Raw genomic sequence first — 24,241 nt, 5'->3', positions numbered from 1 at the left:
CCGTTAACAAATAATATTTTAATATTATTAATTCTTATTATTTTCATTTTTAATAGGTTTAACTGTTATCAGGTCGTGTTGTTATCGAGTCGTTATCGTGTGATCTCGTGTACGTGTTGTTATCGTGTCGTGTTGACCCGAATTGGTTCGTGTCGTTAATGGGTTCGTGTCGTGTTCGTGTCGTGTTCGTGTCTGAGGGTTTCGTGTCGTGTTCGTGTTCGTGTTTGAGGTTTTCTTAACGGGTCGTGTTCGTGTTTGTTGTTATCGTGTTCGTGTCGTTATCGTGTCACGATAACGACCCGACACGCACGATTTGCCACCCCTGTCAGATTGTATAAGCCTTATACTGCTGAAGTAATATGTGTCAATTATACTACTATCGTTTCAACCTAATTCAATTATATAGTTGAACTAAGCATTTTAGCTTCTTCAAATGTGAAAGGTCTTGTGGTTTGGATTCCACCACGATTCCCAATATTATTGTCCAAACATTTGATGTGCTCTATTTGACTCAACCCATGACTACTTACTTGGATTGAAAAAAATCGAATATTTTAATAGTGGGCCAATAATATATGCAAATTATTACTATATGCATAATATAGAATATAATGCAAAAAAGATTGCAACAATTGATTAAAAAGTTAGAGGGTTGACGGGGTCGTGCCGTAATTTTCTATTCTCCAACTTTTCATTTATTCTATCCATACTTTGAAATAATTTTTTAAAATTATTGTATACTCCCTTCGTCCCACGTTACTAGAGGCGTTTCCATTCTGCACGGAATTTAAGAAAGTTGTATTTAGTGAGTTAAATAAAGTAGAAGAAAGAATAAAACAAGAGAGAAAGGGGAGGAGAAAGTAAAAGAATGAATAAAGTAAGTATGATTAGATGTTTTATTTTTAGCCAAAAAGAGAAATGACTCAAGTAACTTGTGACAACCCAAAATGAAATACGACTCAAGTAACTTGGGACGGAGGGAGTATTTTTTTTCCTTCGGTGGTGTTTGTTCACTAGTCAAGGTCTCGAAAATAGTCCTATTTCAGTTTCATCCTTTTATAATATTCTTATTTTTATATACAACCTCCGACCATGTAATATTGAGATGTTGACTAGTGAAATTGTGAAAATAAAATAGGACTATTTTTCGAGATTCAGCCTCAAAACCATTGTTTACTAAATAAAATATTGAGATGTTATTTGATATTTCGACAAAAAAATGTGAAAAATAAATATTTTACTAGTAGGTTTAGTTGTTTATCTTCATTTTCTTTTTATAGTTTAGAGTAAAGACCAAAATTGGTCCTGAACATATGCCCATTTTATCATTTTGATCATAAACTTTATCTTTTGAATTTTTTGGTCCTGGACATTTCAAATCGGATCACAATTGGTCCTCCGTCAACAATTCCGTTAATATTTAACGGTCAATGATTTTAATCACAATTTTGACCAACTTAAACAATTTTTAATTATTTAATCATCAAAATTATTTTTTAAATAAAATCATAAATTATTTATTAGAAATAATTAAATAATTTTTAAATAATTAAATTATTTATTCCAACTTAAACAATTCTAAATAACAAAATTATTTATTATTTTATTTAAAAAATAATTTTGATGATTAAATAATTTAAAATTATTTAAGTTGGTCAAAATTGTGTTTATCATAAAAAAAATCATAAATTATTTATTACAACTTAAACAATTTTTAAATAATTAAATTATTTATGATGTTATTTAAAAATAATAATTTTGATGATTAAATACTTAAAATTTATTTAAGTTGGTCAAAATTGTGTTTATCATCAAAAAATCATAAATTATTTATTACAACTTAAACAATTTTTAAATAATCAAATTATTTATGATTTTATTTAAAAAAATATTTTTGATGATTAAATAATTAAAAATTGTTTAAGTTGGTCAAAATTGTGATTAAAATCGTTGACCGTTAAATATTAACGAAATTGTTAACGGAGGACCAATTGTGATCCGATTTGAAATGTCCAGGACCAAAAAATTCAAAAAATAATGTTTAGGACCAAAATGATAAAATGGGCATATGTTCAGGACCAATTTTGGTCTTTACTCTATAGTTTAAGTTGCAAAAATTTTTTGCAACCAATATCATGATTTTGGATAGAGGCTAAGGTTGGGCCTGATTGTGTCAAGAACAAGCAGCATACGATCCAGTAAAGGCCCATTTAAAAATTAATGGTTCAGTAAGAAACATTTTGCATCATCTACTCGAATTAAGTTGAATTATGATACATTAACCTCCAATTATGATTTATTGATCCTTCATGACTTGATAATCACTAGTGGAATTTGTTTGCGATGGATTTACTGAACTGTTCTTCAACTATTCACTACAAGATATTAAAAAAAATTATCGATTGCATAGATTTTAGTTTTATGAAACTATTAGAAAGCACAAACAAAAATAAATAAAGGGTAATATTTTTTCCATTTATGATAATTCAGAGACTTACGATGACATTTTTTAAGTTCAGAGATCTAAAAAAGTGCAAAGACCTAAAAAGTTCACTCCAAATAAAATAAGAATAATAAAAAGGGCTAAAACTTGTAAGCCTTGGACATTTGAATCAGTATCTAATAAGCCTAATTTTCCATAGACTTTTGATTCAAAAAACTACAAATATTTGATTCAAAAGTCTGTAGAAACTAATAAATTTTTATTCAAAACCATATTTCATACACTTTTGAATCAAACATTTTTAGTTTGTACAAGTAGGCTAATGCAAGTTATATTAAAATAATTATTATAAAATTGATTCCTTTTGTTTATAAATCAATAACTATCTCAAAACCAATATGTATATACTAGCATTTACATTTTCCACTTCCAATCAAATGGCAAGCTTTAGAGCCAAAGGGGGGAGCATTATACACCTTAGATCATAACCCAAAATTTTGTATGGTTCAACTTAACTTAGTCGAGCTGAGGCGAGCCACAACCATAAGCGAACAAATCCCCACATATATTCGAAGATAGAGCTGAAACTTTACCTGTTATAGAACTAGCAGAGGCTCGGCCTATCACTACGATGAGCAAAGGTGCCATTGTTGTATATTCGAGCATCTAACTGCGCCCCGTCTCATCTTGGTAAGAAGATGCAATTTCATGGCCCCATGACTGAATTAGGAAGAAAGCATTGCCCCAAAGATGAATGAGGGAGAGAGAAGTTCATCTTGTGGTTTGTATCAATGGTGACTTTCCATAAGATCTGCGAGAGTTATCTTCCCACAGTTTCCTGCATCGAGCCGTTCAAACTGATTGCATATCTCCCAAATGTCTTTCTCTGTTACCTTGCCCATCTCCTTGAGCTTGTATACTACAAATTCGGATTTACTGCAAGAATCATGTGAATAGAAAAACATTAGCAAATTTGAAAGGTAAAGGAAGGCCTAGTTTCTTTCAAATTTATTCACCTCTATGCAGGTGCCATACAAGCCTGATCAATTAGATATGCGATAATCATAAAATCTTCGTGTTATAAAGAGTGCAACCATGTATTAAGGGTAAGCAGACGGAAATCTCAACTCGAGGCTATAAGAATATGTAATGCACCATTGGTTTATGACAAGCTACAAAAAACTTTAGCAGACTTTCAATGGCTACAAGCTTGAAAAGTTCTAGGGAATAAACAAAGGCATGACATCGCTTCAACGCTCTACTCAGAGCAACATTTATCAAGAAAAGCTTCAAACTACTTAAATAGACCGCCCTATGATTTTGAAAGAACAAGATTTCACTTTGTTCCAAACTCTAGCCTGCAGAAGGGTACACTGGCATACAAACATTTATTTTCTGAATCTGTCGGGGCAACAAGAAAACCAAGTACCTAAACATAACATTCTTTGTCATTGGGGTATCATCACCCACAATTTCTAACACACCCTCCACAAAGTTAATCATTCAAAACAGAGACGACACGAAAAGAGAAAAGGAACCTCATTTTTGGGCGAACAACCGTGTCACCAAAGACACTACTATAGCTTACAAGTTGGTTGCGAGGTTATGTCCTAATACCTTAACACACTTACTTATACAATACGTATATATAAAGAAAAAAACCTATATAACCACTAATCTCTTTTGGAACAGCCTTGTTCTAAAATACATAATAGTAATAAAATTCTACAAAAAAAAGTCATGTTATCGATTTCTTTTGAGCTCTATTATATCTTCACAAAATTTACCTACATGACCTCTAAGCTAAAACATTATCTACAAAACTATCTCAAGCTATAATCATCAAGGCATCATAACGACAAAGATAAGCATCTAGCTATAATATAACTGCATTAACACAAGCAAAGAGACACTCACGTAACAAAGCCATTGTTATCAATATCTGCAGCAAGAAACTGTGCGACAGTCATATCTTGTCCTAGCACCCACTGTGCCATCCTCCTGTGCCGCTTATCAACCCTCAGCTCAGTCAAGTAGAGGAAGGCTCTAGCAACAGCAAGAGTCGACACAAGCAACCAAACGGACGCAAAAAGCCTCCCGGGCAAAGACTTAAATGCCCTATCCCCATATCCAACAGTGGTGACAGACATAACAGACAGATAGAATGAATCCAACAAATCAAGCCTCTCCACATAATGCATAACTGCAACCCCTACTCCAATGCAAATAACCACAACGCCCAGCGCCAACGCAACCTTCATCCGTATCCTCATCCTCCCCTTCTTCACATCGATGATGTAGGAGTGAGGATCGTGAGCACCCTTCTTCTTAATAGTCTTTAGAAGATAATTCTCTTGCAAATCAAGCATGTAACTAACCATCCCACTCAGCAAGATATCGATGAAACCGAATCCCACAAGCACAAAAGTGATGGAAAACAGTTTGGTGGCAGTGCTATCAGGAGTTATATCGCCATAACCAATTGTACACATAGTCACAATGCAGAAATACAAAGCATCTACAACGGGGTGGGTTCGAGTTGCGTTGAAAGAATCCATATTTAAAGAATATATAATCACACCAAAGCTCAAGTAAACGATCAAGAGAATCACACCCTGCTTTACGATAGAGGGCGTGCCAAACTGCGGAGGCTTCTCATGCGAGCAATGATCAATTTCATTGATTGTCGCCATAGCCGGGGCAGTTTTGGAGCGGTGGAGATTGCTCTTTGAGGCAGGATAATCGGGGTCAATCAGCCACGACTGTAGGCTTTCTGGGTCATTGCTGGAATTCTTTTGTTTATCGTTATTATTATCAAGATTCAACCTTTCGGTGTCGATGTTCCCTATCTTATTGGGAGAGGCGAGAGATGCGTGCAACGCATCGCGGAAAATTGAGTTAGAATCTTTGAAACCTGAGGAGGAGGAAGAGGGCGAGCCGAAAATGAGAATGTCTTTGATTTCTCTGGATACCGGGGTGATGGGCGCCGGAATGCAGATTTCGTTGTTTTCCGGCAGAGGGCGGAGCGGCCTGCCGGTGTTAATGTTGAAGAGGAGCGGTTCATCCATGTGAAAAAGGAAGGTTGGAGGAATGTTTCGATTTCAGCCGTTGTTTCTGATGCTGCAGTTGGCGGTCGGCGGCGGAAATTCCGAAAGTGCGGGAGGTGGTGGTGGTGGTGGCGGCGTCAGTTGAAAAGCTGTGGAGAAACGGAAAAGTTGTGAAACGACAGAATGCAGATGAAAGAAATTTTTAATCCGCCATTTTTTATTGGGATTTGATCAGCAGAAAAGAATAAGGGACTGTTTGGCTGTTTTGGTAGGGACAATTATGAGTCTCGTTTTCATTCTAGGAAAAATAAAATAAGAAAAGTAAACATACGCTACATCCGTTCTTAAAAAAATAAATAAATTTATAAATGATACAAATTTTAATATATAATTAATAAAATAAAATAAATAAGAAAAAGTTAAAAAAAGATAATAGGAGGAGTGTTAATGAATATTTTTTATTATTTATTGAAAACTTTTTATATTTAGACTTGGTTTAATTTTGGACGGCAATAAAATTGGTAAGCTAGTCTATTTTTTAAGAAATGAGGGAGTATTAAAGTAAGGGAAATTATTGAATTCCATTGTCGCATTCGATTGTATATAGATTTTGTAGAATTGTTATTTTATTTCCAGATTCGCAGTTGAAATTAGATTTGTTTTGCTAATTTGGGGAAAAAACGGAAATTTTGAATTAATAGAGACAAAAGAAAGTACATCCAACGAATTTCCTTGTGTACATATATTTATTTATTAATTATAGTAGATTATAATAGATTATATAGTATGGTGCAAACGAAAACAAAAAGGATAAAATCGACAAAAATGAACAATCCAGCATATGCTAGAAAATTATGAGTATCACCTTCTGTCCCATAAAAAAATATAAATGATATTTAACAGAATTCTTGTCGAGGAAAAATACAAATCAATATAAAAATAAATTAACCTATGCCACATGTTCATTTCTTTTTATCAAATTAAGTAATTTTCCATTTCGGTTTTTTTAGGGCCAAACACGTAATTGGCCTTTCCTATATTTAATAGGGAGTTTTTGCTATATTTCTTATGAGTAATAATTGAAAGTATGAAAGGAAGAGATTCATAAGTCATAATAACCATCTGAATTAGATGATGGATAACGCCCTTCAAACGTTTTTATACTCTCCAATAATTAAAAATTTAATAGTCAAGACTCAAGTCGAGATATATCATTTTCCAAGTTAAACACAATAATTTGTGAAGTTTCGCGAAATTTTTAAATTTGTAAAAATTAGTTTAAATCGTCGTAAAAATTGTTCAGAGTAACATTTTTAAAGGTTTCTGAATAAAATATGAAGCAATAAATAAGAACACAATGAAACAAGAGGCGATATCTTAACTAATTTATTAAGACAGTAAAAACAATTGTTAGTCACGAAATTTAAAATTACTACTACTACATACTCCTACTACTATACTTGATTTTAACTTAAGAAACATAACTCATAGTATTCGGCTTTTTTCTTTACTGCAAATTGTCGTAATGAATCATAAAATTTGAATATATTTGCATTTATCTCATTGCAAAAAGAAATTGCAAATTTGTATTTGCAAATCATTTCTGTGTAAAATGATGTTATATATTCAATAATAAAACGATGTCATTTGATTGAAAAATATCAGCAACATATAAAAATATTTTTTTATATTTAAGAATTACTTGCTTAGGAAAGTTGTGTGCATTTATATGGATGACATAATTTAAGCAAATCTATACTCTAATCATAGTAAAAAGTGATCCTTTAATTTTGGGGCTTCTCTGAATTTGATTCGGTTGACCTTTTTATTTTTTACATTTTACTATCAACATTGATGATTAGATTAAGCAAAAAGTATAGTGTCACATATACGTACACTATGTAATTTACATATACTTAATCAAAAAGTAATCCTTAATAAAAAATGTTAAATGTTAAGGAGCCCAAAAGTAAAAGTAATCGTTTTAATTTTTTACTTTTTATACTCTATACTCTAATCATAGTACTTAATTAACTAAATCAAATTACGCAAACCTCACAAGATTAGATTATATCAGCCTTTAGTTTCATTACCATGTAATTGTGAATCTATGATTAATATGCATCAACTTCTAGAAACGTTTATACAAAATAAACATAGTATAATTATTTTGTAATTCGCTTTCATATTTTATTATAAACTTTTCACTTCTTAATATTCATGTCTCGAAATGTAGGCATGTTCTAATGAGACGATCGAAGAGAGTAAAACTATATAAGTGTTACTTTTATCGAACTTTGTTTCTCAAGCAATACTAATAAAATAATTTGACGCAAATGACTATTATCCTTTCATTAGATGGTACAAGTAGAAATTAAGTATATGAAATATGTACACTAGTGGAGTACTATTTTACAATTTAGAATTTTAAACATTATTATAGAAGAAGAAAAAAGGTTGACGTGAGTGACTATTACTATTTCGTTGAACGATGCCACTGAGAAATTAAGTATGTATATGCATGCCATCATTTTTATGATTCAAAATTTTAGTAACTATTTAATACTAATAAAATAATTTGACGCAAATGACTATTATCCTTTCATTAGATGGTACAAATAGAAATTAAGTAAATGAAATATGTACACTAGTGGAGTACTATTTTACAATTTAGAATTTTAAACATTATTATAAAAGAAGAAGAAGAAGAACAAGAAGAAGAAAAAGTTGATGTGAGGTACTATTACTATTTCGTTGAACGATGACACTAAGAAAATAAGTATGTATATGCATGCCATCATTTTTACGATTCAGAATTTTAGTAACTATTTGATACTAATAAAATAATTTGACGCAAATGGCTATTATCCTTTCATTAGATGGTACAAGTAGAAATTAAGTATATGAAATATGTACACTAGTGGAGTACTATTTTACAATTTAGAATTTTAAACATTATTATAGAAGAAGAAAAAAGGTTGACGTGAGTGACTATTACTATTTCGTTGAACGATGACACTGAGAAATTAAGTATGTATATGCATGCCATCATTTTTATGATTCAAAATTTTAGTAACTATTTAATACTAATAAAATAATTTGACGCAAATGACTATTATCCTTTCATTAGATGGTACAAATAGAAATTAAGTATATGAAATATGTACACTAGTGGAGTACTATTTTACAATTTAGAATTTTAAACATTATTATAAAAGAAGAAGAAGAAGAACAAGAAGAAGAAAAAGTTGATGTGAGTGACTATTACTATTTCGTTGAACGATGACACTAAGAAAATAAGTATGTATATGCATGCCATCATTTTTACGATTCAGAATTTTAGTAACTGTTTATGATTCTAAAATTTAAATTTGTTTAAATTTTTTTATTTTTAGAACGTTACAATTAAAATATAAACTAACTAGTGGTATATAAAAAGTATAAAAAATAGAAAGAAAATCAAACTCCACGTTTTAGATGATTGAATTCAAATGTTTTTATATAATTCAAATTTTGTAGAAAGTCAATTTTTGATATGGAGTATCTTACTAAATTATAGGCTAGCGCTTAGAATCAGAAAATATATACAATTGCAAAATTAGAGCATTGATTTGAAATATTCATATCTTTACAATACTAGTGAATTAATTTGGCAAATGCATTAGTTTGAAAAGTTTAAATCTTACCATCCGAAAATGGTGAATAAAATCATAGACCTTTTTAAATCTTTACAAGAATTTTGCAAAATTTCTTACAAGTCAAGTTCTAAGTTTTAAAAGGTTAGGCAAATCCTAAGATTAAGGGATAAAATCATAATAAAAAATCAAATGCCAGTAATTTTAATTGGCCTACTATGAAATGCTCGAAATTTTTTGCTAGGTGATGTCCCTTTTTACGGTGCATATAAGAAGTACTACTAAAAGCAGATCAAAAAGAAAAAATACAAACTAAAGCGTTTCAAAAATGAAAAGAACGATCATATGTATCAAAAATCCATCAATTAAAGGGAAAGATAAAAACCATCTCAATTCCCAGACATCAAAACAGACATCAACTGAATAAAAACAGAATCATCACAATGAAAAAAAACTCAAGCAACTCCTTGACCATGATTCGAACGTCGTCCACGAGAACCTGTTTGTCCTCGACCACGCCTATTATGAGTTGTGTTAATTTCAAAATTTGATCGAAGCCTCGTGTCTGCTCTCGGCCGTCCGCGAGGAATACTCACCGGCGGATCTAGTATAGCAGGCGGATCAGTAGAAATGCGTGCACTCTCACCATTGGGACTTGGATTCGAAATTAACCCACCACGATTAATATTCATTATATCCACCAATAACTTTTCGTGAGTTTCTTTCACCATCTTTATTGCACGTGGGTCAGTTATAGCTGCATCTGCACATTTTACAAAGCTTCTTTCCATATCTTGAAACGCTTTGAACTCTTCGGTCATGTGAGGATAACCACCTGCAAAAACAATACTAGAATGCGGTCTATACTCTCTTGCCCGCCATCTTTTCATGATGTAACGATCGTGTACATGATTAATATCTTTGTACACCAAGACTTTGAAGATATGGACGCAAAATATGCCTTTAAATTCATACCTACGGCAGTTGCAGCTTATATATTCCCCAAAAGGACGATACTCGACAGTGTAAGTGTATTCCTTGTGAAAAACATTTTGCACTAATCGCATCTCCTTTATCTTGCAACGATGCACACCATCTTCACCAATTGCGACATCTTCCACATTACAATTGCTAATTTTCTTGATTTCCACTTGCAACAAGAGGCCGATGTTATGAGTGTATTCACTGAGCAATTGTTTCTCCCATTGAAAAGTTGACACCGGTTTCAACATCACGCACTTGGACTGGTAATCAGCGTTCATCTCCTTTTGAATTTTGTTTTGCATAGCGATCTCGTATTGTTCCACAAATAGTTTCAACGTGCTCTTCGAGTTCACAAAACCATCAAAGAATGCGTGCATAGATTCACTTCGTTGTGTCGATACCATGCCAGCCCAAAAAATATGATTCAAATAGATGGGTGCCCAATTCTCCTTTTCATCAAACAAATCTTTCAGCCACCTGTTGTTATGAAGACTGTGTTTAGATAGAAAATCTGTCCACCTTGACTCGAATTCCGCAATACTGAGACTATTATATATTGTTGAGTAGAAATCAGACGAACAACTATGAAAATCAGCCACACCTTTGAACTTCTGTGGAATTTTGCTGGCAATATGCCATAGACAAAGTCTATGTATAGTCATTGGAAAAACTGCCTTCACGGCAATCTTTATACTCTCACATTGATCTGTCAGCATTGCTGTAGGTTGAACACCTTTCATGGCCATTAACCAGTTGCTAAAGAACCATTTAAATGATTCCGACTGCTCGTGACTCAATAAACCACATCCCAATAATATTGATTGGTTATGTTGGTTAACTCCGACAACCGTCGCCAACGGCATCTTGTATTTGTTTACAAGGTAAGTTGTATCAAAACTCACAACATCGTGGAAATCTTCGTACGCAGCTATACTACGAGAATGTACCCACATCACATTACGCAGGCGTCCTTCATCGTCAACATCCATAATGTGAAAAAAGTTTTTATCTTGCAGTTGCATTCTCAAAAACAGCCCGTGTATAGCTTTGGCATCCCCCTCTCCAAGTCTCAACCTTCTCCTTTTATCTATGAAGTTCCTACAGACTCGCTCAGTGACACCTAGATTTTGAGGACCTCCGGCCATAACTTCTAGAGTCCTCACGTTTTTACAAGTCCTAAAGCCTGCAATATCTCGACTTTCCAGCAGGCGTTTCATGTGCAAACTTAACTCTCGGTTACCCGGCATAAACATTGACAATTGCGGTTCAAGACTGTGATTGTGATTCAACTCAACATTCGACACAATCACTTTACCATTAGTCTTCACAATACAATTAACACGAGCCGGACATTGCGTTTGTCTGGTAAACTTCGTAATTACATCCTTAGGCTTTCGCCCTTTGAAGCAAGCAAGCACGTAATACTTAGACGACGAGCTACGTATTGCAACAGAAAAGCCTTGCAACTTCGCATAATCTTGATAGGCTATCATAAGGCTCTCTTTTGAATCATATTCCATTCCCTTCACTGGAGCCATATTGGCTATAAGATCTTCACCCGAAAAATCATCATCATTGTCGCCGTCTACACCATTAGAATCTAGGATCACAGTAGCTTCTTCTTCTCTGTTGTTATTTGCGTCATCTTCTTCTATCACATCATCTCCTTCTTCTATCACATCATCTTCTTCTTCGTCATTGTTGTTACCTTCCTCTTCCACTGTCACATCATATTCTTCTTCACCGTTGTTGTTATCCTCTTCCGATAACTCATGATTGTCGCCAAAAATTTTCTCATATATCTCGTTCATCATGCCTGAACACAAGAGGATAAGTGATTGAACATGATGTGAGGAGAAATGCTTGAACAAGTGTTCTGGAAATGAAAATCAGTAGTATTATGTGCTCCTACTAAGCAATAAAACTAGTAAGTACTACTATTAAAACTAGTAAGTACTACTATTAAACCATCAAACGAGTTATTCTAGCTAATATTTGATACTCAATTTTTTAGTATCAAACTATTCCCTAATTGCATCAATCTATTCCGGGAGGATTATTGTGAGTTAAACTATTCCCTAATTATTAGTATCTAACTATCAAATTATTCCTACGAATTAGTCGAGTAATATTTGATACTCATTTTTTAGTATCAAACTATTCCTGGAGGATTATTGTGAGTTAAACTATTCCCTAATTATTAGTATCAAACTATCAAAATATTGCTACGAATTAGTCGAGTAATATTTGATACTCATTTTTTAGTATCAAACTATTCCCTAATTGCATCAATCTATTCCTGGAGGATTATTGTGAGTTAAACTATTCCCTAATTATTAGTATCAAACTATCAAATTATTCCTACGAGTTAATCTAGCTAATATTTGATAGGAAAAATTCTACACGCTTTTCCTTGTTTAACAATACAAAATTAATTAATGGATCCTGATTATTAGTATCAAACTATCAAATTATTCCTACGAGTTATGCTCGACGAAATAACACCTCAAACACCCATACACCAAATGTTTGATAAAATGCCACAATGAAATGCAAATAACTTGGGGAAGAATACTCTCGGCATTATTGATAACTGAATGGGAAAGAACAAAGATAAACACAAATCCTCACAAAGGAGGCCTACTATATGAATCGTCCTTCTCTGATCTCTCAAGATGATCTTTCTATATGAAAAACCCTTAGGATATTCTGGTGCTAAATGACTGTACGTAGTGAAAACAAGTTTTCAAGAGGATAAGTGATTGAACACATTGATGTGAGGAGAAATGCTTGACCATGAACATGAATACGAAGCCTAAAACACATATAAATAAGAGCAAAGGGGTGGTACCTTTGATGTTTTCTTATATCGTGCCACCAATGATTTGGGTGAACAAGCCTGAAGATGCCGCAACCTACGACGCAGAGGGCCGGACGGTGGAGGCTGGTCGACGGAGACGGTGGAGGTCGACGGATGGAGGAGTGAAGATAGGGGGGTTGTATATCTTAATTTGTGATTTAGTTTATTAGTTAAAGAATGTAATTTGATATAAGTTGACTTTTGATAATAATTTGATTGATGTATATTTAGATAAAAGATAGTAATTTGATATGAATGGCCTTTCCATTTATGATTAATTGATATATATTTATTTATTTAATTATTATTTAATTCAAAATAAGGGTATATTAGTCTACATAATAATTTGGCTTATGTCAAATTGACATAAGGGTATTATGTCTTGGAGACATTATGTCTCTAAATCATCACCCATTTATTTATTAATTATAGTAGATTATAATATATTATATATTATGGTGCAAACGAAAACAAAAGGGATAAAATCGACAAAAATGAACAATCCAGCTTAAGCTAGAAAATTATGAGTCTCACCTTCTGTCCCATAAAAAAATTATAAATGATATTTAACAGAATTCTTGTCGAGGAAAAATACAAATCGATATAAAAATAAATTAACCTATGCCACATGTTCATTTCTTTTTATCAAATTAAGTAATTTTCCATTTCGGTTTTTTTTAGGGCCAAACACGTAATTGGCCTTTCCTATATTTAATAGGGAGTTTTTGCTATATTTCTTATGAGTAATAATTGAAAGTATGAAAGGAAGAGATTCATAAGTCATAATAACCATCTTAATTAGATGATGGATAACGCCCTTCAAACGTTTTTATACTCTCCAATAATTAAAAATTTAATAGTCAAGACTCAAGTCGAGATATATCATTTTCCAAGGTAAACACAATAATTTGTGAAGTTTCGCGAAATTTTTAAATTTGTAAAAATTAGTTTAAATCGTCGTAAAAATTGTTCAGAGTAACATTTTTAAAGGTTTCTGAATAAAATATGAAGCAATAAATAAGAACACAATGAAACAAGAGGCGATATCTTAACTAATTTATTAAGACAGTAAAAAACAATTGTTAGTCACGAAATTTAAAATTACTACTACTACATACTCCTACTACTATACTTGATTTTAACTTAAGAAACATAACTCATAGTATTCGGCTTTTTTCTTTACTGCAAATTGTCGTAATGAATCATAAAATTTGAATATATTTGCATTTATCTCATTGCAAAAAGAAATTGCAAATTTGTATTTGCAAATCATTTCTGTGTAAAATGATGTTATATATTCAATAATAAAACGATGTCATTTGATTGAAAAATATCAGCAACATATATATACATACGAACAGACTTTTTCCAATGTGTATAATTGCAAACAAATCTAAACTTCATGGTTTTTGAAATGATTTTAAAATTTCGAAACGGTCCCTGAATCTGACCAAATTGCAAGATTTTTCTAACAATTTATCCTACTTTCTATAATTCCTTCATTTATCTTCAAAATTATACTATTTCCAGCAAAAGGATTTACTTCCCCTCGTCTCATAACAATATATACATATTTATGAGACGAAGGAAATATACGTGATTGTACCACACACCCATAAAACTATCGTGAGAAATCCTCAATAATAGTTTTCGAATTTCCATTAAACTCTACAGAATAAAGATTATTAGGCCAACAAATTTTGTGCTAACGGGTCAGAACGAAAAATTGTCTTGATGGTGTGTTTAGACTATAGATAAAATTAGTAAATTAAAAAAAGAGAGACAAGATAAAATTTTGTTAAGGTATCATTAATCGAACATGAGACTTGCCTCATCATAGAGATAAGCATATCATATATAAATTGAGACTAATTTTAGTAGAACTAAATTAGAAAAATTAGATTAATTTTCCATGAACAAATGGAATAATTATTTATTATTTTTAACAAAAAAATTGACTTATTTAAAATGAAATCATTGTTTACGAACCAAAAATTTATAGATTGAGACTTATTTTAACAAAAAAATATGTGAAATGACCAATCCAAAATACATGGATGAGCTTGATCTCACATATTTTAAAGGCTCGTATGGGTCCACTGACTTTAAAATTGTCGATATATTTTAATATCGTGAAAGAAACATGATCTCTACTTTTGTACGACCATTATTTCAGTACGAATCAAAAGGCTTTACGCCGTCAGAATCTGACGATTATATGCCTAGTGAAATTATCCAACAGCACCTTCAGAACCATAATTAATTTACTACTGAGCAATGATTAAATAATTATACTATAGCTTGATAGGTCAAAAATCAAAAACTTATCCTTCAGAACCATATTGAAATTATACTATAGCTTGATAGGTCAAAAATCAAATAATTAATTTACTACTTAGCAATGATTGGTTAGCGAACACCACTACTACTACTTCTACTACTATTATTCTCTATATTTCTGAAAGATGTGAAAAATGAATTAAAAATAGTAGTTCCGATACGTAATAAGCCTCGTCTTCAATTTGTCTTATAAAATATAGTCCACAACTTCAATATGTAAGACTCTAACAAATACGAATAAACAAATAGGGTAAATTGCCTAAAAAGTCACCAACTTTGGAGAAAGTTTGATTTTTCCCACAAACTATAAGGACATGTTTAGTGTTTTTTATATAGGTTCAGTAGATATAATTCTAAATTAGAATTGAGGAGGTTGGGCCCACCAAATGTGAGTTTGCTTATTCTGTTCAGTGTTTTTGGAATGAGATGACATTTACCTAAATGGAGTAGCATTAATTTAATCTTAATCATGGAAAGATAGAAACGCCCCTTACCTTTTTGCATAATCCAGAGAGAGAAAGAGGGGGGAAAGTGGGAAATGAAAAATGAAAGGGGTAATGGAGGAAAAGTAATTTCATTTCTGGGTGTGCTTCCCAATGTAGTTTCAAATATCACCTAAAGCATTAGATTTGATTTCAACCCAAAACCAAGTGGAATAGTGCGGGCCTATTATTAGTCTAGGGCTCTCCAAAATATATACTTGAACACTGAATGCTCATAAATGCATGGAAAGGAGCTCATTTCTGTCTATTTCTAAAACACTAAACAGGCCCTAAAAGTTGCGCCTAAAGTCACGAACTTTATCGGATTGTGCAAATTTCTCAAACTACTCGACCCAACGACATATTTCCCGTTAAAAACTTATCCCACGTGGCATGCCGGAGGCGTGACTTGGCAAAATTTCTAAACTCAGGTAATATAACCTCTTTTTGGCTGATTTCGAAAGCGCAACCCCGATTAAATCGACGGAAAACGTAATCGACAAGAGTGAAATCGTCGACAAACGGTTTAGGGATGAAATCGACTACGTGTAAAGAAGATTCAATAAAAAAGCATAAAGCGACGTCGTTTTGTACCCAGTCAGAAATTTTGCCACGTCACGCCTCCGAGATGCCACGTGGAATGAGTTTTTAACGAAAATATGTCGTTAGGTTGGGTAGTTTGGGAAATTTGCACATCCGATAAAGTTTGTGACTTTAGGCGCAACTTTTATAGTTTACTGGAAAAACCAAACTTTCCTCAAAATTTGTGATTTTTTCGGGCAATTTGCCCAAACAAATAATAGCAACTTGTTGAGCTATGTGTTTTGTGCAAGGATAAGTCAACAAAGAATGAAGGAGACGTTTAATAATGTCACATTCACACAGTGACACAGTTTCAAGATTATTGATGTTCTCCAATTTTAATTTCAGAAAAACAAGGGACTCGGTTTACTTGGTTCAGCTCAAAATAACGAAATCTTGACCGAGTCAATGTCGAACAAAATTCTGAAATATTCAGCTCATTTTAACTCGAGAATAATTGGAGGAGAGAAGACCTTTGGACTTTGCTTCTTTGAAGCCTCCACTGCTGTACACAAAATTCTTCAAGAAGAATGGGACTAGAACTCAATTTGAACGTACAAAATCCTTTCTTTTCGCCTATGTCTGAACTAAAACACCGTCGCAGGGATTAAAACCGAGCTGCTGGTTGCCCTCACTTGCGGATAAATGAATCCTCACGAGTGACTGTTGCTCGTGACTCAAGGAAGAAAACCACTCCCTTATAAATCTGTAGGGAATGGACTGACTACTCACGGCTGCTAGAGTTTCAGTTTTACCTTCAGCGATCTCTTCAAATTTGATAGGAGTGACACCAAGCAAAGATGTTATAAAGGCAGCCTGGACAAAAATACTCAATCTCTTGAATGTGATTTCCTGAGCATATTTTGAGAACCAGTCTCTTAATTTCTTAACACCAGGATCCTCGTATCCAGCAGCACCAGCTCCAATCCTGCACGACAGATGTAGGAGTTAGATGCTTCGGATCATGAAAAGGAAAAGGAAAAGGAAAAGGAAAAGGAAAAGGAAAAGGAAAAGGATATAGATGGTCAACACAATTGAAAATGATTGTACAGATATGAAAAGGGGAAGGTTCATGGAGTATTTTTTCACTTTTGCACAACTGTGGAATCTTAAAATATGTATCACGAGGCCATATATTCTGGCTAATATTATTTAGTAAAGAAAAATGAGGGACTATGCCACAGCAGGCATTAATCATAATTTTACTGATGCATGCATACAGAATTACAGATTGTTTCGGACCATACCTCCCAAGTTGGCCAAGAAGCATGATGATAGCAGCAGAGAATCCCTCCGTTATATGCAACTCCAAATATTCACAAATCTGCCCTACGAGGTGATCAGATGTCCAATCCCAGTTCTGCATGTCAAGAGATATTGAAGGTAGTGAGGCATACAAAAATAAAACAAAAAATGCTGAATCGGAGAGAATCAGAAACGGAAGTGGTACCAAGCAAAGCCAGTGCATAATAAATAACTTTACCAATTAAAACAGATAAGCAGACTAGTCATAAACCAAAGAAAGCATCAGAAAGATATAGACAAGATTCGTACCATGACTGAAGCTAGAAGCTCAACCAAAGAAATAATATCGAGGAAGTTGTATGAATTCTCATCACATGCCAAACTCGACAAGGCAGCCTCTCCAGAGCCTGAAACTTCTTTGCCTCCCTCCTCATGGAGAGGTAGTGTAGGAAACAGCAAACTGACCAAGGAAAGTGAATCTTGTGGCAATAACCCACAATGACACTGCTTTTGGAGGTTCTCTAACAGCATCACTGCAGCATCTTTCACAGAAACTGCACCAGCTGAGAATGGACAATGTGTGCATACCAACATGCTAGGTAGGTTTCTAACATCTGACTGGGAAAAGGATATAGAATTGGCTGACTCAGTTTGCTCCTCAAGAAACGTAACCACGGATTTTACAATAGACATAACTACAGAGTACTGCTGAAGGGTAAAGTATTTTGAGCCACATATGAGAGCAAAAACATGAAGAATAGCCAACATTACTGGACGGTCAAGCTTCTGCATTCTAATAATGCTACATGATGTCTCACAAATATAACCAATATAATCAACAGCTGAGCACAATGATGCTAACAGACTACCCCCTGCAACCAGCAGATGAGCTGAAGCAGCCACTTCCAACAACATTATGTGATTGTCATTTAAAATGAGGTTCAGTTTGGAAGAAACATGGGACTCTGACTCAGCAGATGCACCACAGTAAACAAAAACTTTACTCTGCAGAAGAAAATCTTCAATGATAGCAAGCATTTCAATAAAACCACACGACTCCATAGCCATCCTTCTCAAAGATGGATCAGATAGTGCTGCGCAGAAAGAAGGAATTCCTTAGAAACACTAAAATAATAATGGAAGAAAAGAAACTGCAACGTACAACAATGAAATTTTTAAGTCTGTTATAGAAAATACCTGAGTTGAAGAGTATGCTCACTGAACCAAGAGCCTGGACAAAATTACCACCTAACCCATTTGTCAAGTTCTTCAGTCCGAGCTCAGAAATTTCAGGCAGTATTAGCGACAAGAACACGCATGCTTTTTCCCTGCAACCACCAGCATAATGTAAAGAACTATTAATTAGCAAATCTGGGCCGATTTTTTTTTTCATTCTTCAAACTTTTTATTTTTAATATTAGAAATATGATGACACCTATCAAGTGTGGCAAAGCATGGTATCGTTTCGGGTCTTTCATGTACCAGAACAGAACTTAGAAGTCAGCATGGATATTTAAACCATGGGAAGTGTGCAGAACACAAATATTACACAAGTCTGGTCCTTGTGGTCAACGGACCTATAATATTAAGTACTATCTCTATTCAAAATTCTTAAGATGCCTGTCAGTATTGTATCTGGAGGGCCAAACAGTTAAGGGGGTGAAATGACTCATAACTCATAAGCATCCTACAATCTATCTTCTGGCAGTTCCAAACAAATTGTAGTGACAGTTAACTCCTAGAACAAATTGATAATAAAACAACTAAAGTAAGGAACCACTACCAAATAAACTAACTCACCTAGTTGAGAGATCTTTAGCTTTAGAAAGGATGTGTATAACGTTTTGAATGAACATCTCCATTGAATGATCAAACGAACATTGCGGCATGCAACTGCATGTTGTCTGAAGGATCCTAAAAATGCTAGAAATGTCTTTGTTGTCTGAGGATACAATTAAAAACTTTGGAGTCTCACCACAACTAGATGCACTTCCGTTTTCACATGATTCAATAGTTTTGTTTCCAGAACCAGTAAGATAGGGCATTCCCAACTTCCAACTTGAAACATGGATTTCTTGACAATGAGTATCACTTGCTGCTAGTGGGGTTGTATCTTTCGGAAAGTGGTCAGAATTATGCTCCATTTGCAACAGTGATGGAACAGAGCCGCCGTTAGATACAAAACTAGTGAGATTCTTTTCCGTTTCAATAACGGTATAACTACTCACATTTGGCAACCCCTCTTGGGAACTCTCACGTACCAGCATCTCAGAGCTAACTACTTCAACCCCAGGTAGAGTAGGAGATAGGGGCCTGGCAATCGCTCTACAATAGGATTCTTCATCAGCAGTATTGTCCATCTCTAGCAACTTCATATAGTCACCAGTGACCATCTGGTCAAAATCTGGAGTGGACAGGTTGTGTCCAGAAATATTATTTGTTCCATCCCTCAAGACCAAATCAGATCTGACTGCATCAGACCCTGGTGATGAAGCAGGTATACAAGCATCTGAGTTATTGATATCAGAATCAGGGATGCCTTTTGACTGCCCAGAGTCTTGCGGATGGTGAATAATTACCATTCCTTCTGAAGAGGTTTTCCTCTTCTTGAGTGGTCTGAAAAGCTCTGTCGAAGTTCCTTTCAGACTCTCTTCTCGAGGTTCATCCATTTGACCATTGAGAATATCATGCAGTAAGGGTAGTTTTTCAGACACCTGTTGTTGCAACTTCTCACCCGTAACATACAAATTTTCTACGGGCTTTGCTGCACCAAGAATCCTCTTCTTCTCACGCAAGACAACTCTTCTTTTACTAGGACTGTCTTTCAATGGAGTCCTAGATCTGTTATCAGCTTTAGAAACATTTAGCTTGTTTTGCATCTTACCAGAGATCTTTGGAGTGAAGTTTGACACATCCTCCCCCAGGTTAGCTGATGTCATAAAAGATAATGTGTCTCTTTCCTGTGATCCCACCAAGGGTCGATCAGAAAAAGATGCCGAACTGGAATATAAGGCAGAACCCTGTAAGATTTTTCGGTTGGAACCTCGATATGGAGGGTCCATCCTAGAATCTATACCTGACATGAGTAGCCTATGATCCCCATCGATGCCTAATATTTCCATTTCGGTGGTCTGACCGCTAATCTGAAAGTAACATAAACGAGCCAATTAGCACCAGTCCACACATGAGGGCACGAATTAGGACTATAAATATGGAGTCGTATGTGTACAATTGACACTAACAAAAGTCAGGGTACTATTTCTCAAGCACTTTAAAAGACTAAATAATACTTAGACAGGTCTTTAACCTATACATTCACACTGCCATACAATTGTTTATTGCCAAATAAATAAGTCCTGGAGAGAGTTGAGACTCGACACGTGAGATGTTGGAATGCTTTATATAGTACATCAACCAATATAAAAATCTATCATCAACATAAATATTATCATCACCATATCATGCATGCAAAGATAAAAGTCTACTTTATTAGACACTAGAAATCAGCTGTCATTTGCATATCTTATCTTATATTTCATAGATTCACACACAAGCCCAGTGAAACATAATACTGCTAAACTAAAAACAACAATAAAGGACCACCAAAGTTCAAACCAATGCACAAATAGAGCTACAGTAGTGATTACATGAACAGAGCAGTAGAAGTAACTAGCCATGATGGCTTTATTTCACAATTTTATGAGCAAAAAGTAAAGCTAGTGATAATGATGTAGATTGCTACAATCAATTATCTCAACTACAAGAAATGGACAAAAAGAAAAACACAAATATGCAAGAACTCTTTCTATAAATTAAGAAACAAGATATACAGACTACACATTCCTGATTAATAATGAATATGAAAGCGTTTAACGATTATGAGTGAGAAAACTAACCCTTTTCAACTGATCTATGCCTCCAGAGCCATGCGACAAACTTTTATCTAGCTTATTCAAGTGTTGTTGGAATTGGTGACTCTCCTGCTTTAGGCGACATAACTCTTGTTCTAGTACCTTGTTACGAAAAGCTTCTATCTTTGTTGCTTGCTTGGCATGTTTTGCAAGCAACTTTTCTAGCTCCAATTGTTTCTTTAGAAATTCAACTGAATCAGTTTCAAAATTGATATCATTGTTTGTTATGGGAGAAATACCAGTATAATTTCTCCGTGAAATGAACTCCTGCATTTCCTTCTGCAACCCTTCTAACCTGAGCTTGTAATTCTCTAACTGCTCAGATAGTTGATCGGCCCGGTGTTTTTGTTCCATGGACATCTTTTTGTGTTCCTCTGCAACTTTTGTCTGTTTCTTTGCTTTCTTTTTTGCTGAATCTGCCCGCCTTTTCTCCCTAATAATAGTATGGTCTTTCTCCAAAAGCATTTTTTCCACCCACTTAGAGAATTGGGTGTCATGCTTTAGCATTTCAGTACGTGCATCAGTGGCTAGAACTGCATTCCTGCTGGGACTGGATTTATCAACCCTATTCTTAGCCTCTTCCAATTTCTGATTCAAATCATCTGCTCGAGTTTTCTCAGACATAGCCCTCTTCATATTCATTTCAGACAGTTTCTGTTGCTCTTTAGATTTGTCCGCCACCAACTTTGCCCTTTTCCTTTCTTCAGTGGCTTTCTGTTTCTCCACCTCCACTTTTTTCTGAGCAGCTTCAGATTTAGATTTCTCCAATGCCAACATTAACTTTAAATCATCAGTTTCCTTCTTAAACTTCTCCAACAAAAGCCTATCTTCAGATTTTTCAGAGCATTTATGTTTAAGCAACTCACCCTCTAATTGCTCAACCCTATTTCTAGCTTGTTCCAACTTCTGATTTAAATCACCCGCTCGAGTTTTCTCGGACATGGCCCTCTTCAGCTTCGTTTCAGCCAGTTTGTTTAGCTCTTTAGATTTGTCCACCGCCAACTTTGCCCTCTTTCTTTCTTCAGTGGCTTTCTGTTTCTCCTCCTCCACTTTCTTCTGCGCAGCTTCAGATTTAGATTTCTCCAAAGCCAACATTGACTTTAAATCATCAGTTTCCTTCTTAAACTTCTCCAACAAAAGCTTATCTTCAGATTTTTCAGAGCATTTATGTTTAAGCAACTCAACCTCTAATTGTTCAACCCTATTCCTAGCTTGTTCCAACTTCTGATTCAAATCATCTGCTCGAGTTTTCTCAGACGTGGCCTTCTTCAAATTCATTTCAGCCAGTTTGTTTTGCTCTTTAGATTTGTCCACCGCCAACTTTGCCCGTTTTCTTTCTTCAGTGGCTTTCTGTTTCTCCACCTCCACTTTCTTCTGAGCAGCTTCAGATTTAGATTTCTCCAAAGCCAACATTGAATTTAAATCATCGGTTTCCTTTTTAAACTTCTCCAACAAAAGCTTATCTTCAGATTTTTCAGAGCATTTATGTTTAAGCCACTCACCCTCTAACTGTTCAACCCTATTCTTAGCTTGTTCCAACTTCTGATTTAACTCATCTGCTCGATCCTTCTCCAAACTTGTTTCAGTAAGTTTTTGCAACTCTTCAGATTTAGCCACTGCCAAGTCAGCCTTTTTTCTTTCACTAATGGATTTCTGTTTCTCTGCCTCCAATTTCTTCTCAACATCTTCTGATCTAGATTTTTCCAAAGCCAACATTGACTTCATATCATCAGTTTCTTTTTGCAACTTCTCCCACATAAGTTTATATTCCTCAGCATTTTTCCTATATACAATAGCAGCCTTCTGCAACTCACAAATCTGATTTCTTCCCTTCTCTAACTTCTTCAAAGCTTCATCAGCTTTCTTCTTCTCCAACTCTGCGCTCTTCTTTTCGGAAGCTGCCTTCCCCCTCTCTTGGTCCAGAAGCTTGTTCAATTGCTTAATTTCTGCTTCAGACTGAGCAATGCGTTCTTGAAGCTGTTCATCTTCTTGGTGAGAAGCAGAGCCGCTGCTTTGCTTCAGCAATTGAATCTCATCTTGAAGAGCCGAAACCTCATCCTCAAGATCAGTACACCTACCATCCACTTTATCTTTCTCATCTTTCCAAAAATCAACCTGCAATTTGAGTTCCTCCAATTCTGGACGAAAGAAAATTAAAAGATCATAAGAAGGAATAACAATGATTAACATAATAATAACAATAATAGATACAAAAAAATAATAGAGAGGTACGCAAATCACCTTTCCTCAGACTCTTATTAGCTTTCTCGACCTCGTCATATTCCTTCTGCAACCCTTTCGCGCAGTCGCGAAACTGGTTCTTCAACAAATCAATCTTCGCAAACCTCTCCGACAGCTTTGAGTACTTCTTTTGCAACTGCAAGAATCCACGGAAATTTAAAACCACTAAAAATAACTCTGCAAATAAAACTCCCATCACAAAACCACAAACCGGGGAAAATAAAACTAAGATTACCGTGGCACAGCAGGCACCGGAAGGCTTGTCTTCCTGCACCACCACATCCTGCGGCATTCCTTCAGAAGCGTTAAATGACACCCTTAATTTCTAGAAAAATTAAAATCCACGCGGGGATTGTATCCCACCGATTGGAAGCGGAATCTAGCATTGTAAGAGAGAATGAAGCGGCCATTGGCTTAATAAACCCATGAAAGCGACGCCGTTTAATGCGCGTCAATGGAAGAGATGAAGCA

The 24,241-nt window shown here is 34.6% G+C and overlaps 3 protein-coding genes across 3 annotated transcripts; all 3 read right to left on the bottom strand.

Moving 5' to 3' along the window:
- Positions 1–2,772: 2,772 nt before the first annotated feature.
- On the bottom strand, positions 2,773–5,743 carry LOC121811134 (two-pore potassium channel 3-like). Its single transcript, XM_042211932.1, has 2 exons — positions 4,361–5,743; positions 2,773–3,379 (listed from the first exon to the last, which is right to left on the bottom strand). The coding sequence occupies exons 1-2, from the start codon at positions 5,509–5,511 to the stop codon at positions 3,232–3,234; spliced, it is 1,299 nt and encodes a 432-aa protein (XP_042067866.1). The 5' UTR covers positions 5,512–5,743; the 3' UTR covers positions 2,773–3,231.
- Positions 5,744–9,514: 3,771 nt separating this feature from the next.
- On the bottom strand, positions 9,515–11,923 carry LOC121810780 (protein FAR-RED IMPAIRED RESPONSE 1-like). The gene is made up of 2 exons (XM_042211510.1): positions 9,722–11,923; positions 9,515–9,544 (listed from the first exon to the last, which is right to left on the bottom strand). The coding sequence occupies exons 1-2, from the start codon at positions 11,921–11,923 to the stop codon at positions 9,515–9,517; spliced, it is 2,232 nt and encodes a 743-aa protein (XP_042067444.1).
- A 4,707-nt stretch (positions 11,924–16,630) lies between these two features.
- On the bottom strand, positions 16,631–24,241 carry LOC121741548 (myosin-10-like). Its single transcript, XM_042134375.1, has 8 exons — positions 24,006–24,241; positions 23,771–23,906; positions 21,515–23,667; positions 19,419–20,761; positions 18,816–18,946; positions 17,928–18,712; positions 17,621–17,733; positions 16,631–17,301 (listed from the first exon to the last, which is right to left on the bottom strand). Exons 1-8 carry the CDS (start codon positions 24,060–24,062, stop codon positions 16,950–16,952), a joined length of 5,070 nt encoding a protein of 1,689 aa, XP_041990309.1. The 5' UTR covers positions 24,063–24,241; the 3' UTR covers positions 16,631–16,949.

The sequence above is a fragment of the Salvia splendens genome, chromosome 7, assembly GCF_004379255.2.
Source record: "Salvia splendens isolate huo1 chromosome 7, SspV2, whole genome shotgun sequence".
NCBI classification, from domain to species: Eukaryota; Viridiplantae; Streptophyta; class Magnoliopsida; order Lamiales; family Lamiaceae; genus Salvia; species Salvia splendens.
Note: the sequence above shows the minus strand (reverse complement) of the source record. Positions and strands in the feature narration are given on the sequence as shown.

Excerpts from the sequence above, each read along its gene's own strand:
- LOC121811134 (XM_042211932.1), bottom strand. The coding sequence starts at position 5,511 with ATGGATGAACCGCTCCTCTTCAACATTAACACCGGCAGGCCGCTCCGC. Across the intron at positions 3,380-4,360 it reads GATAACAATGGCTTTGTTAC|TAAATCCGAATTTGTAGTAT; the intron begins GTGAGTGTCTCT and ends TGATTCTTGCAG.
- LOC121810780 (XM_042211510.1), bottom strand. The coding sequence starts at position 11,923 with ATGATGAACGAGATATATGAGAAAATTTTTGGCGACAATCATGAGTTA. Across the intron at positions 9,545-9,721 it reads CTGCTATACTAGATCCGCCG|TTGATGTCTGTTTTGATGTC; the intron begins GTGAGTATTCCT and ends GTTTTTATTCAG.
- LOC121741548 (XM_042134375.1), bottom strand. The coding sequence starts at position 24,062 with ATGCCGCAGGATGTGGTGGTGCAGGAAGACAAGCCTTCCGGTGCCTGC. Across the intron at positions 23,907-24,005 it reads CCGGTGCCTGCTGTGCCACG|TTGCAAAAGAAGTACTCAAA; the intron begins GTAATCTTAGTT and ends GGATTCTTGCAG. Across the intron at positions 23,668-23,770 it reads TAATAAGAGTCTGAGGAAAG|AATTGGAGGAACTCAAATTG; the intron begins GTGATTTGCGTA and ends TCTTTCGTCCAG.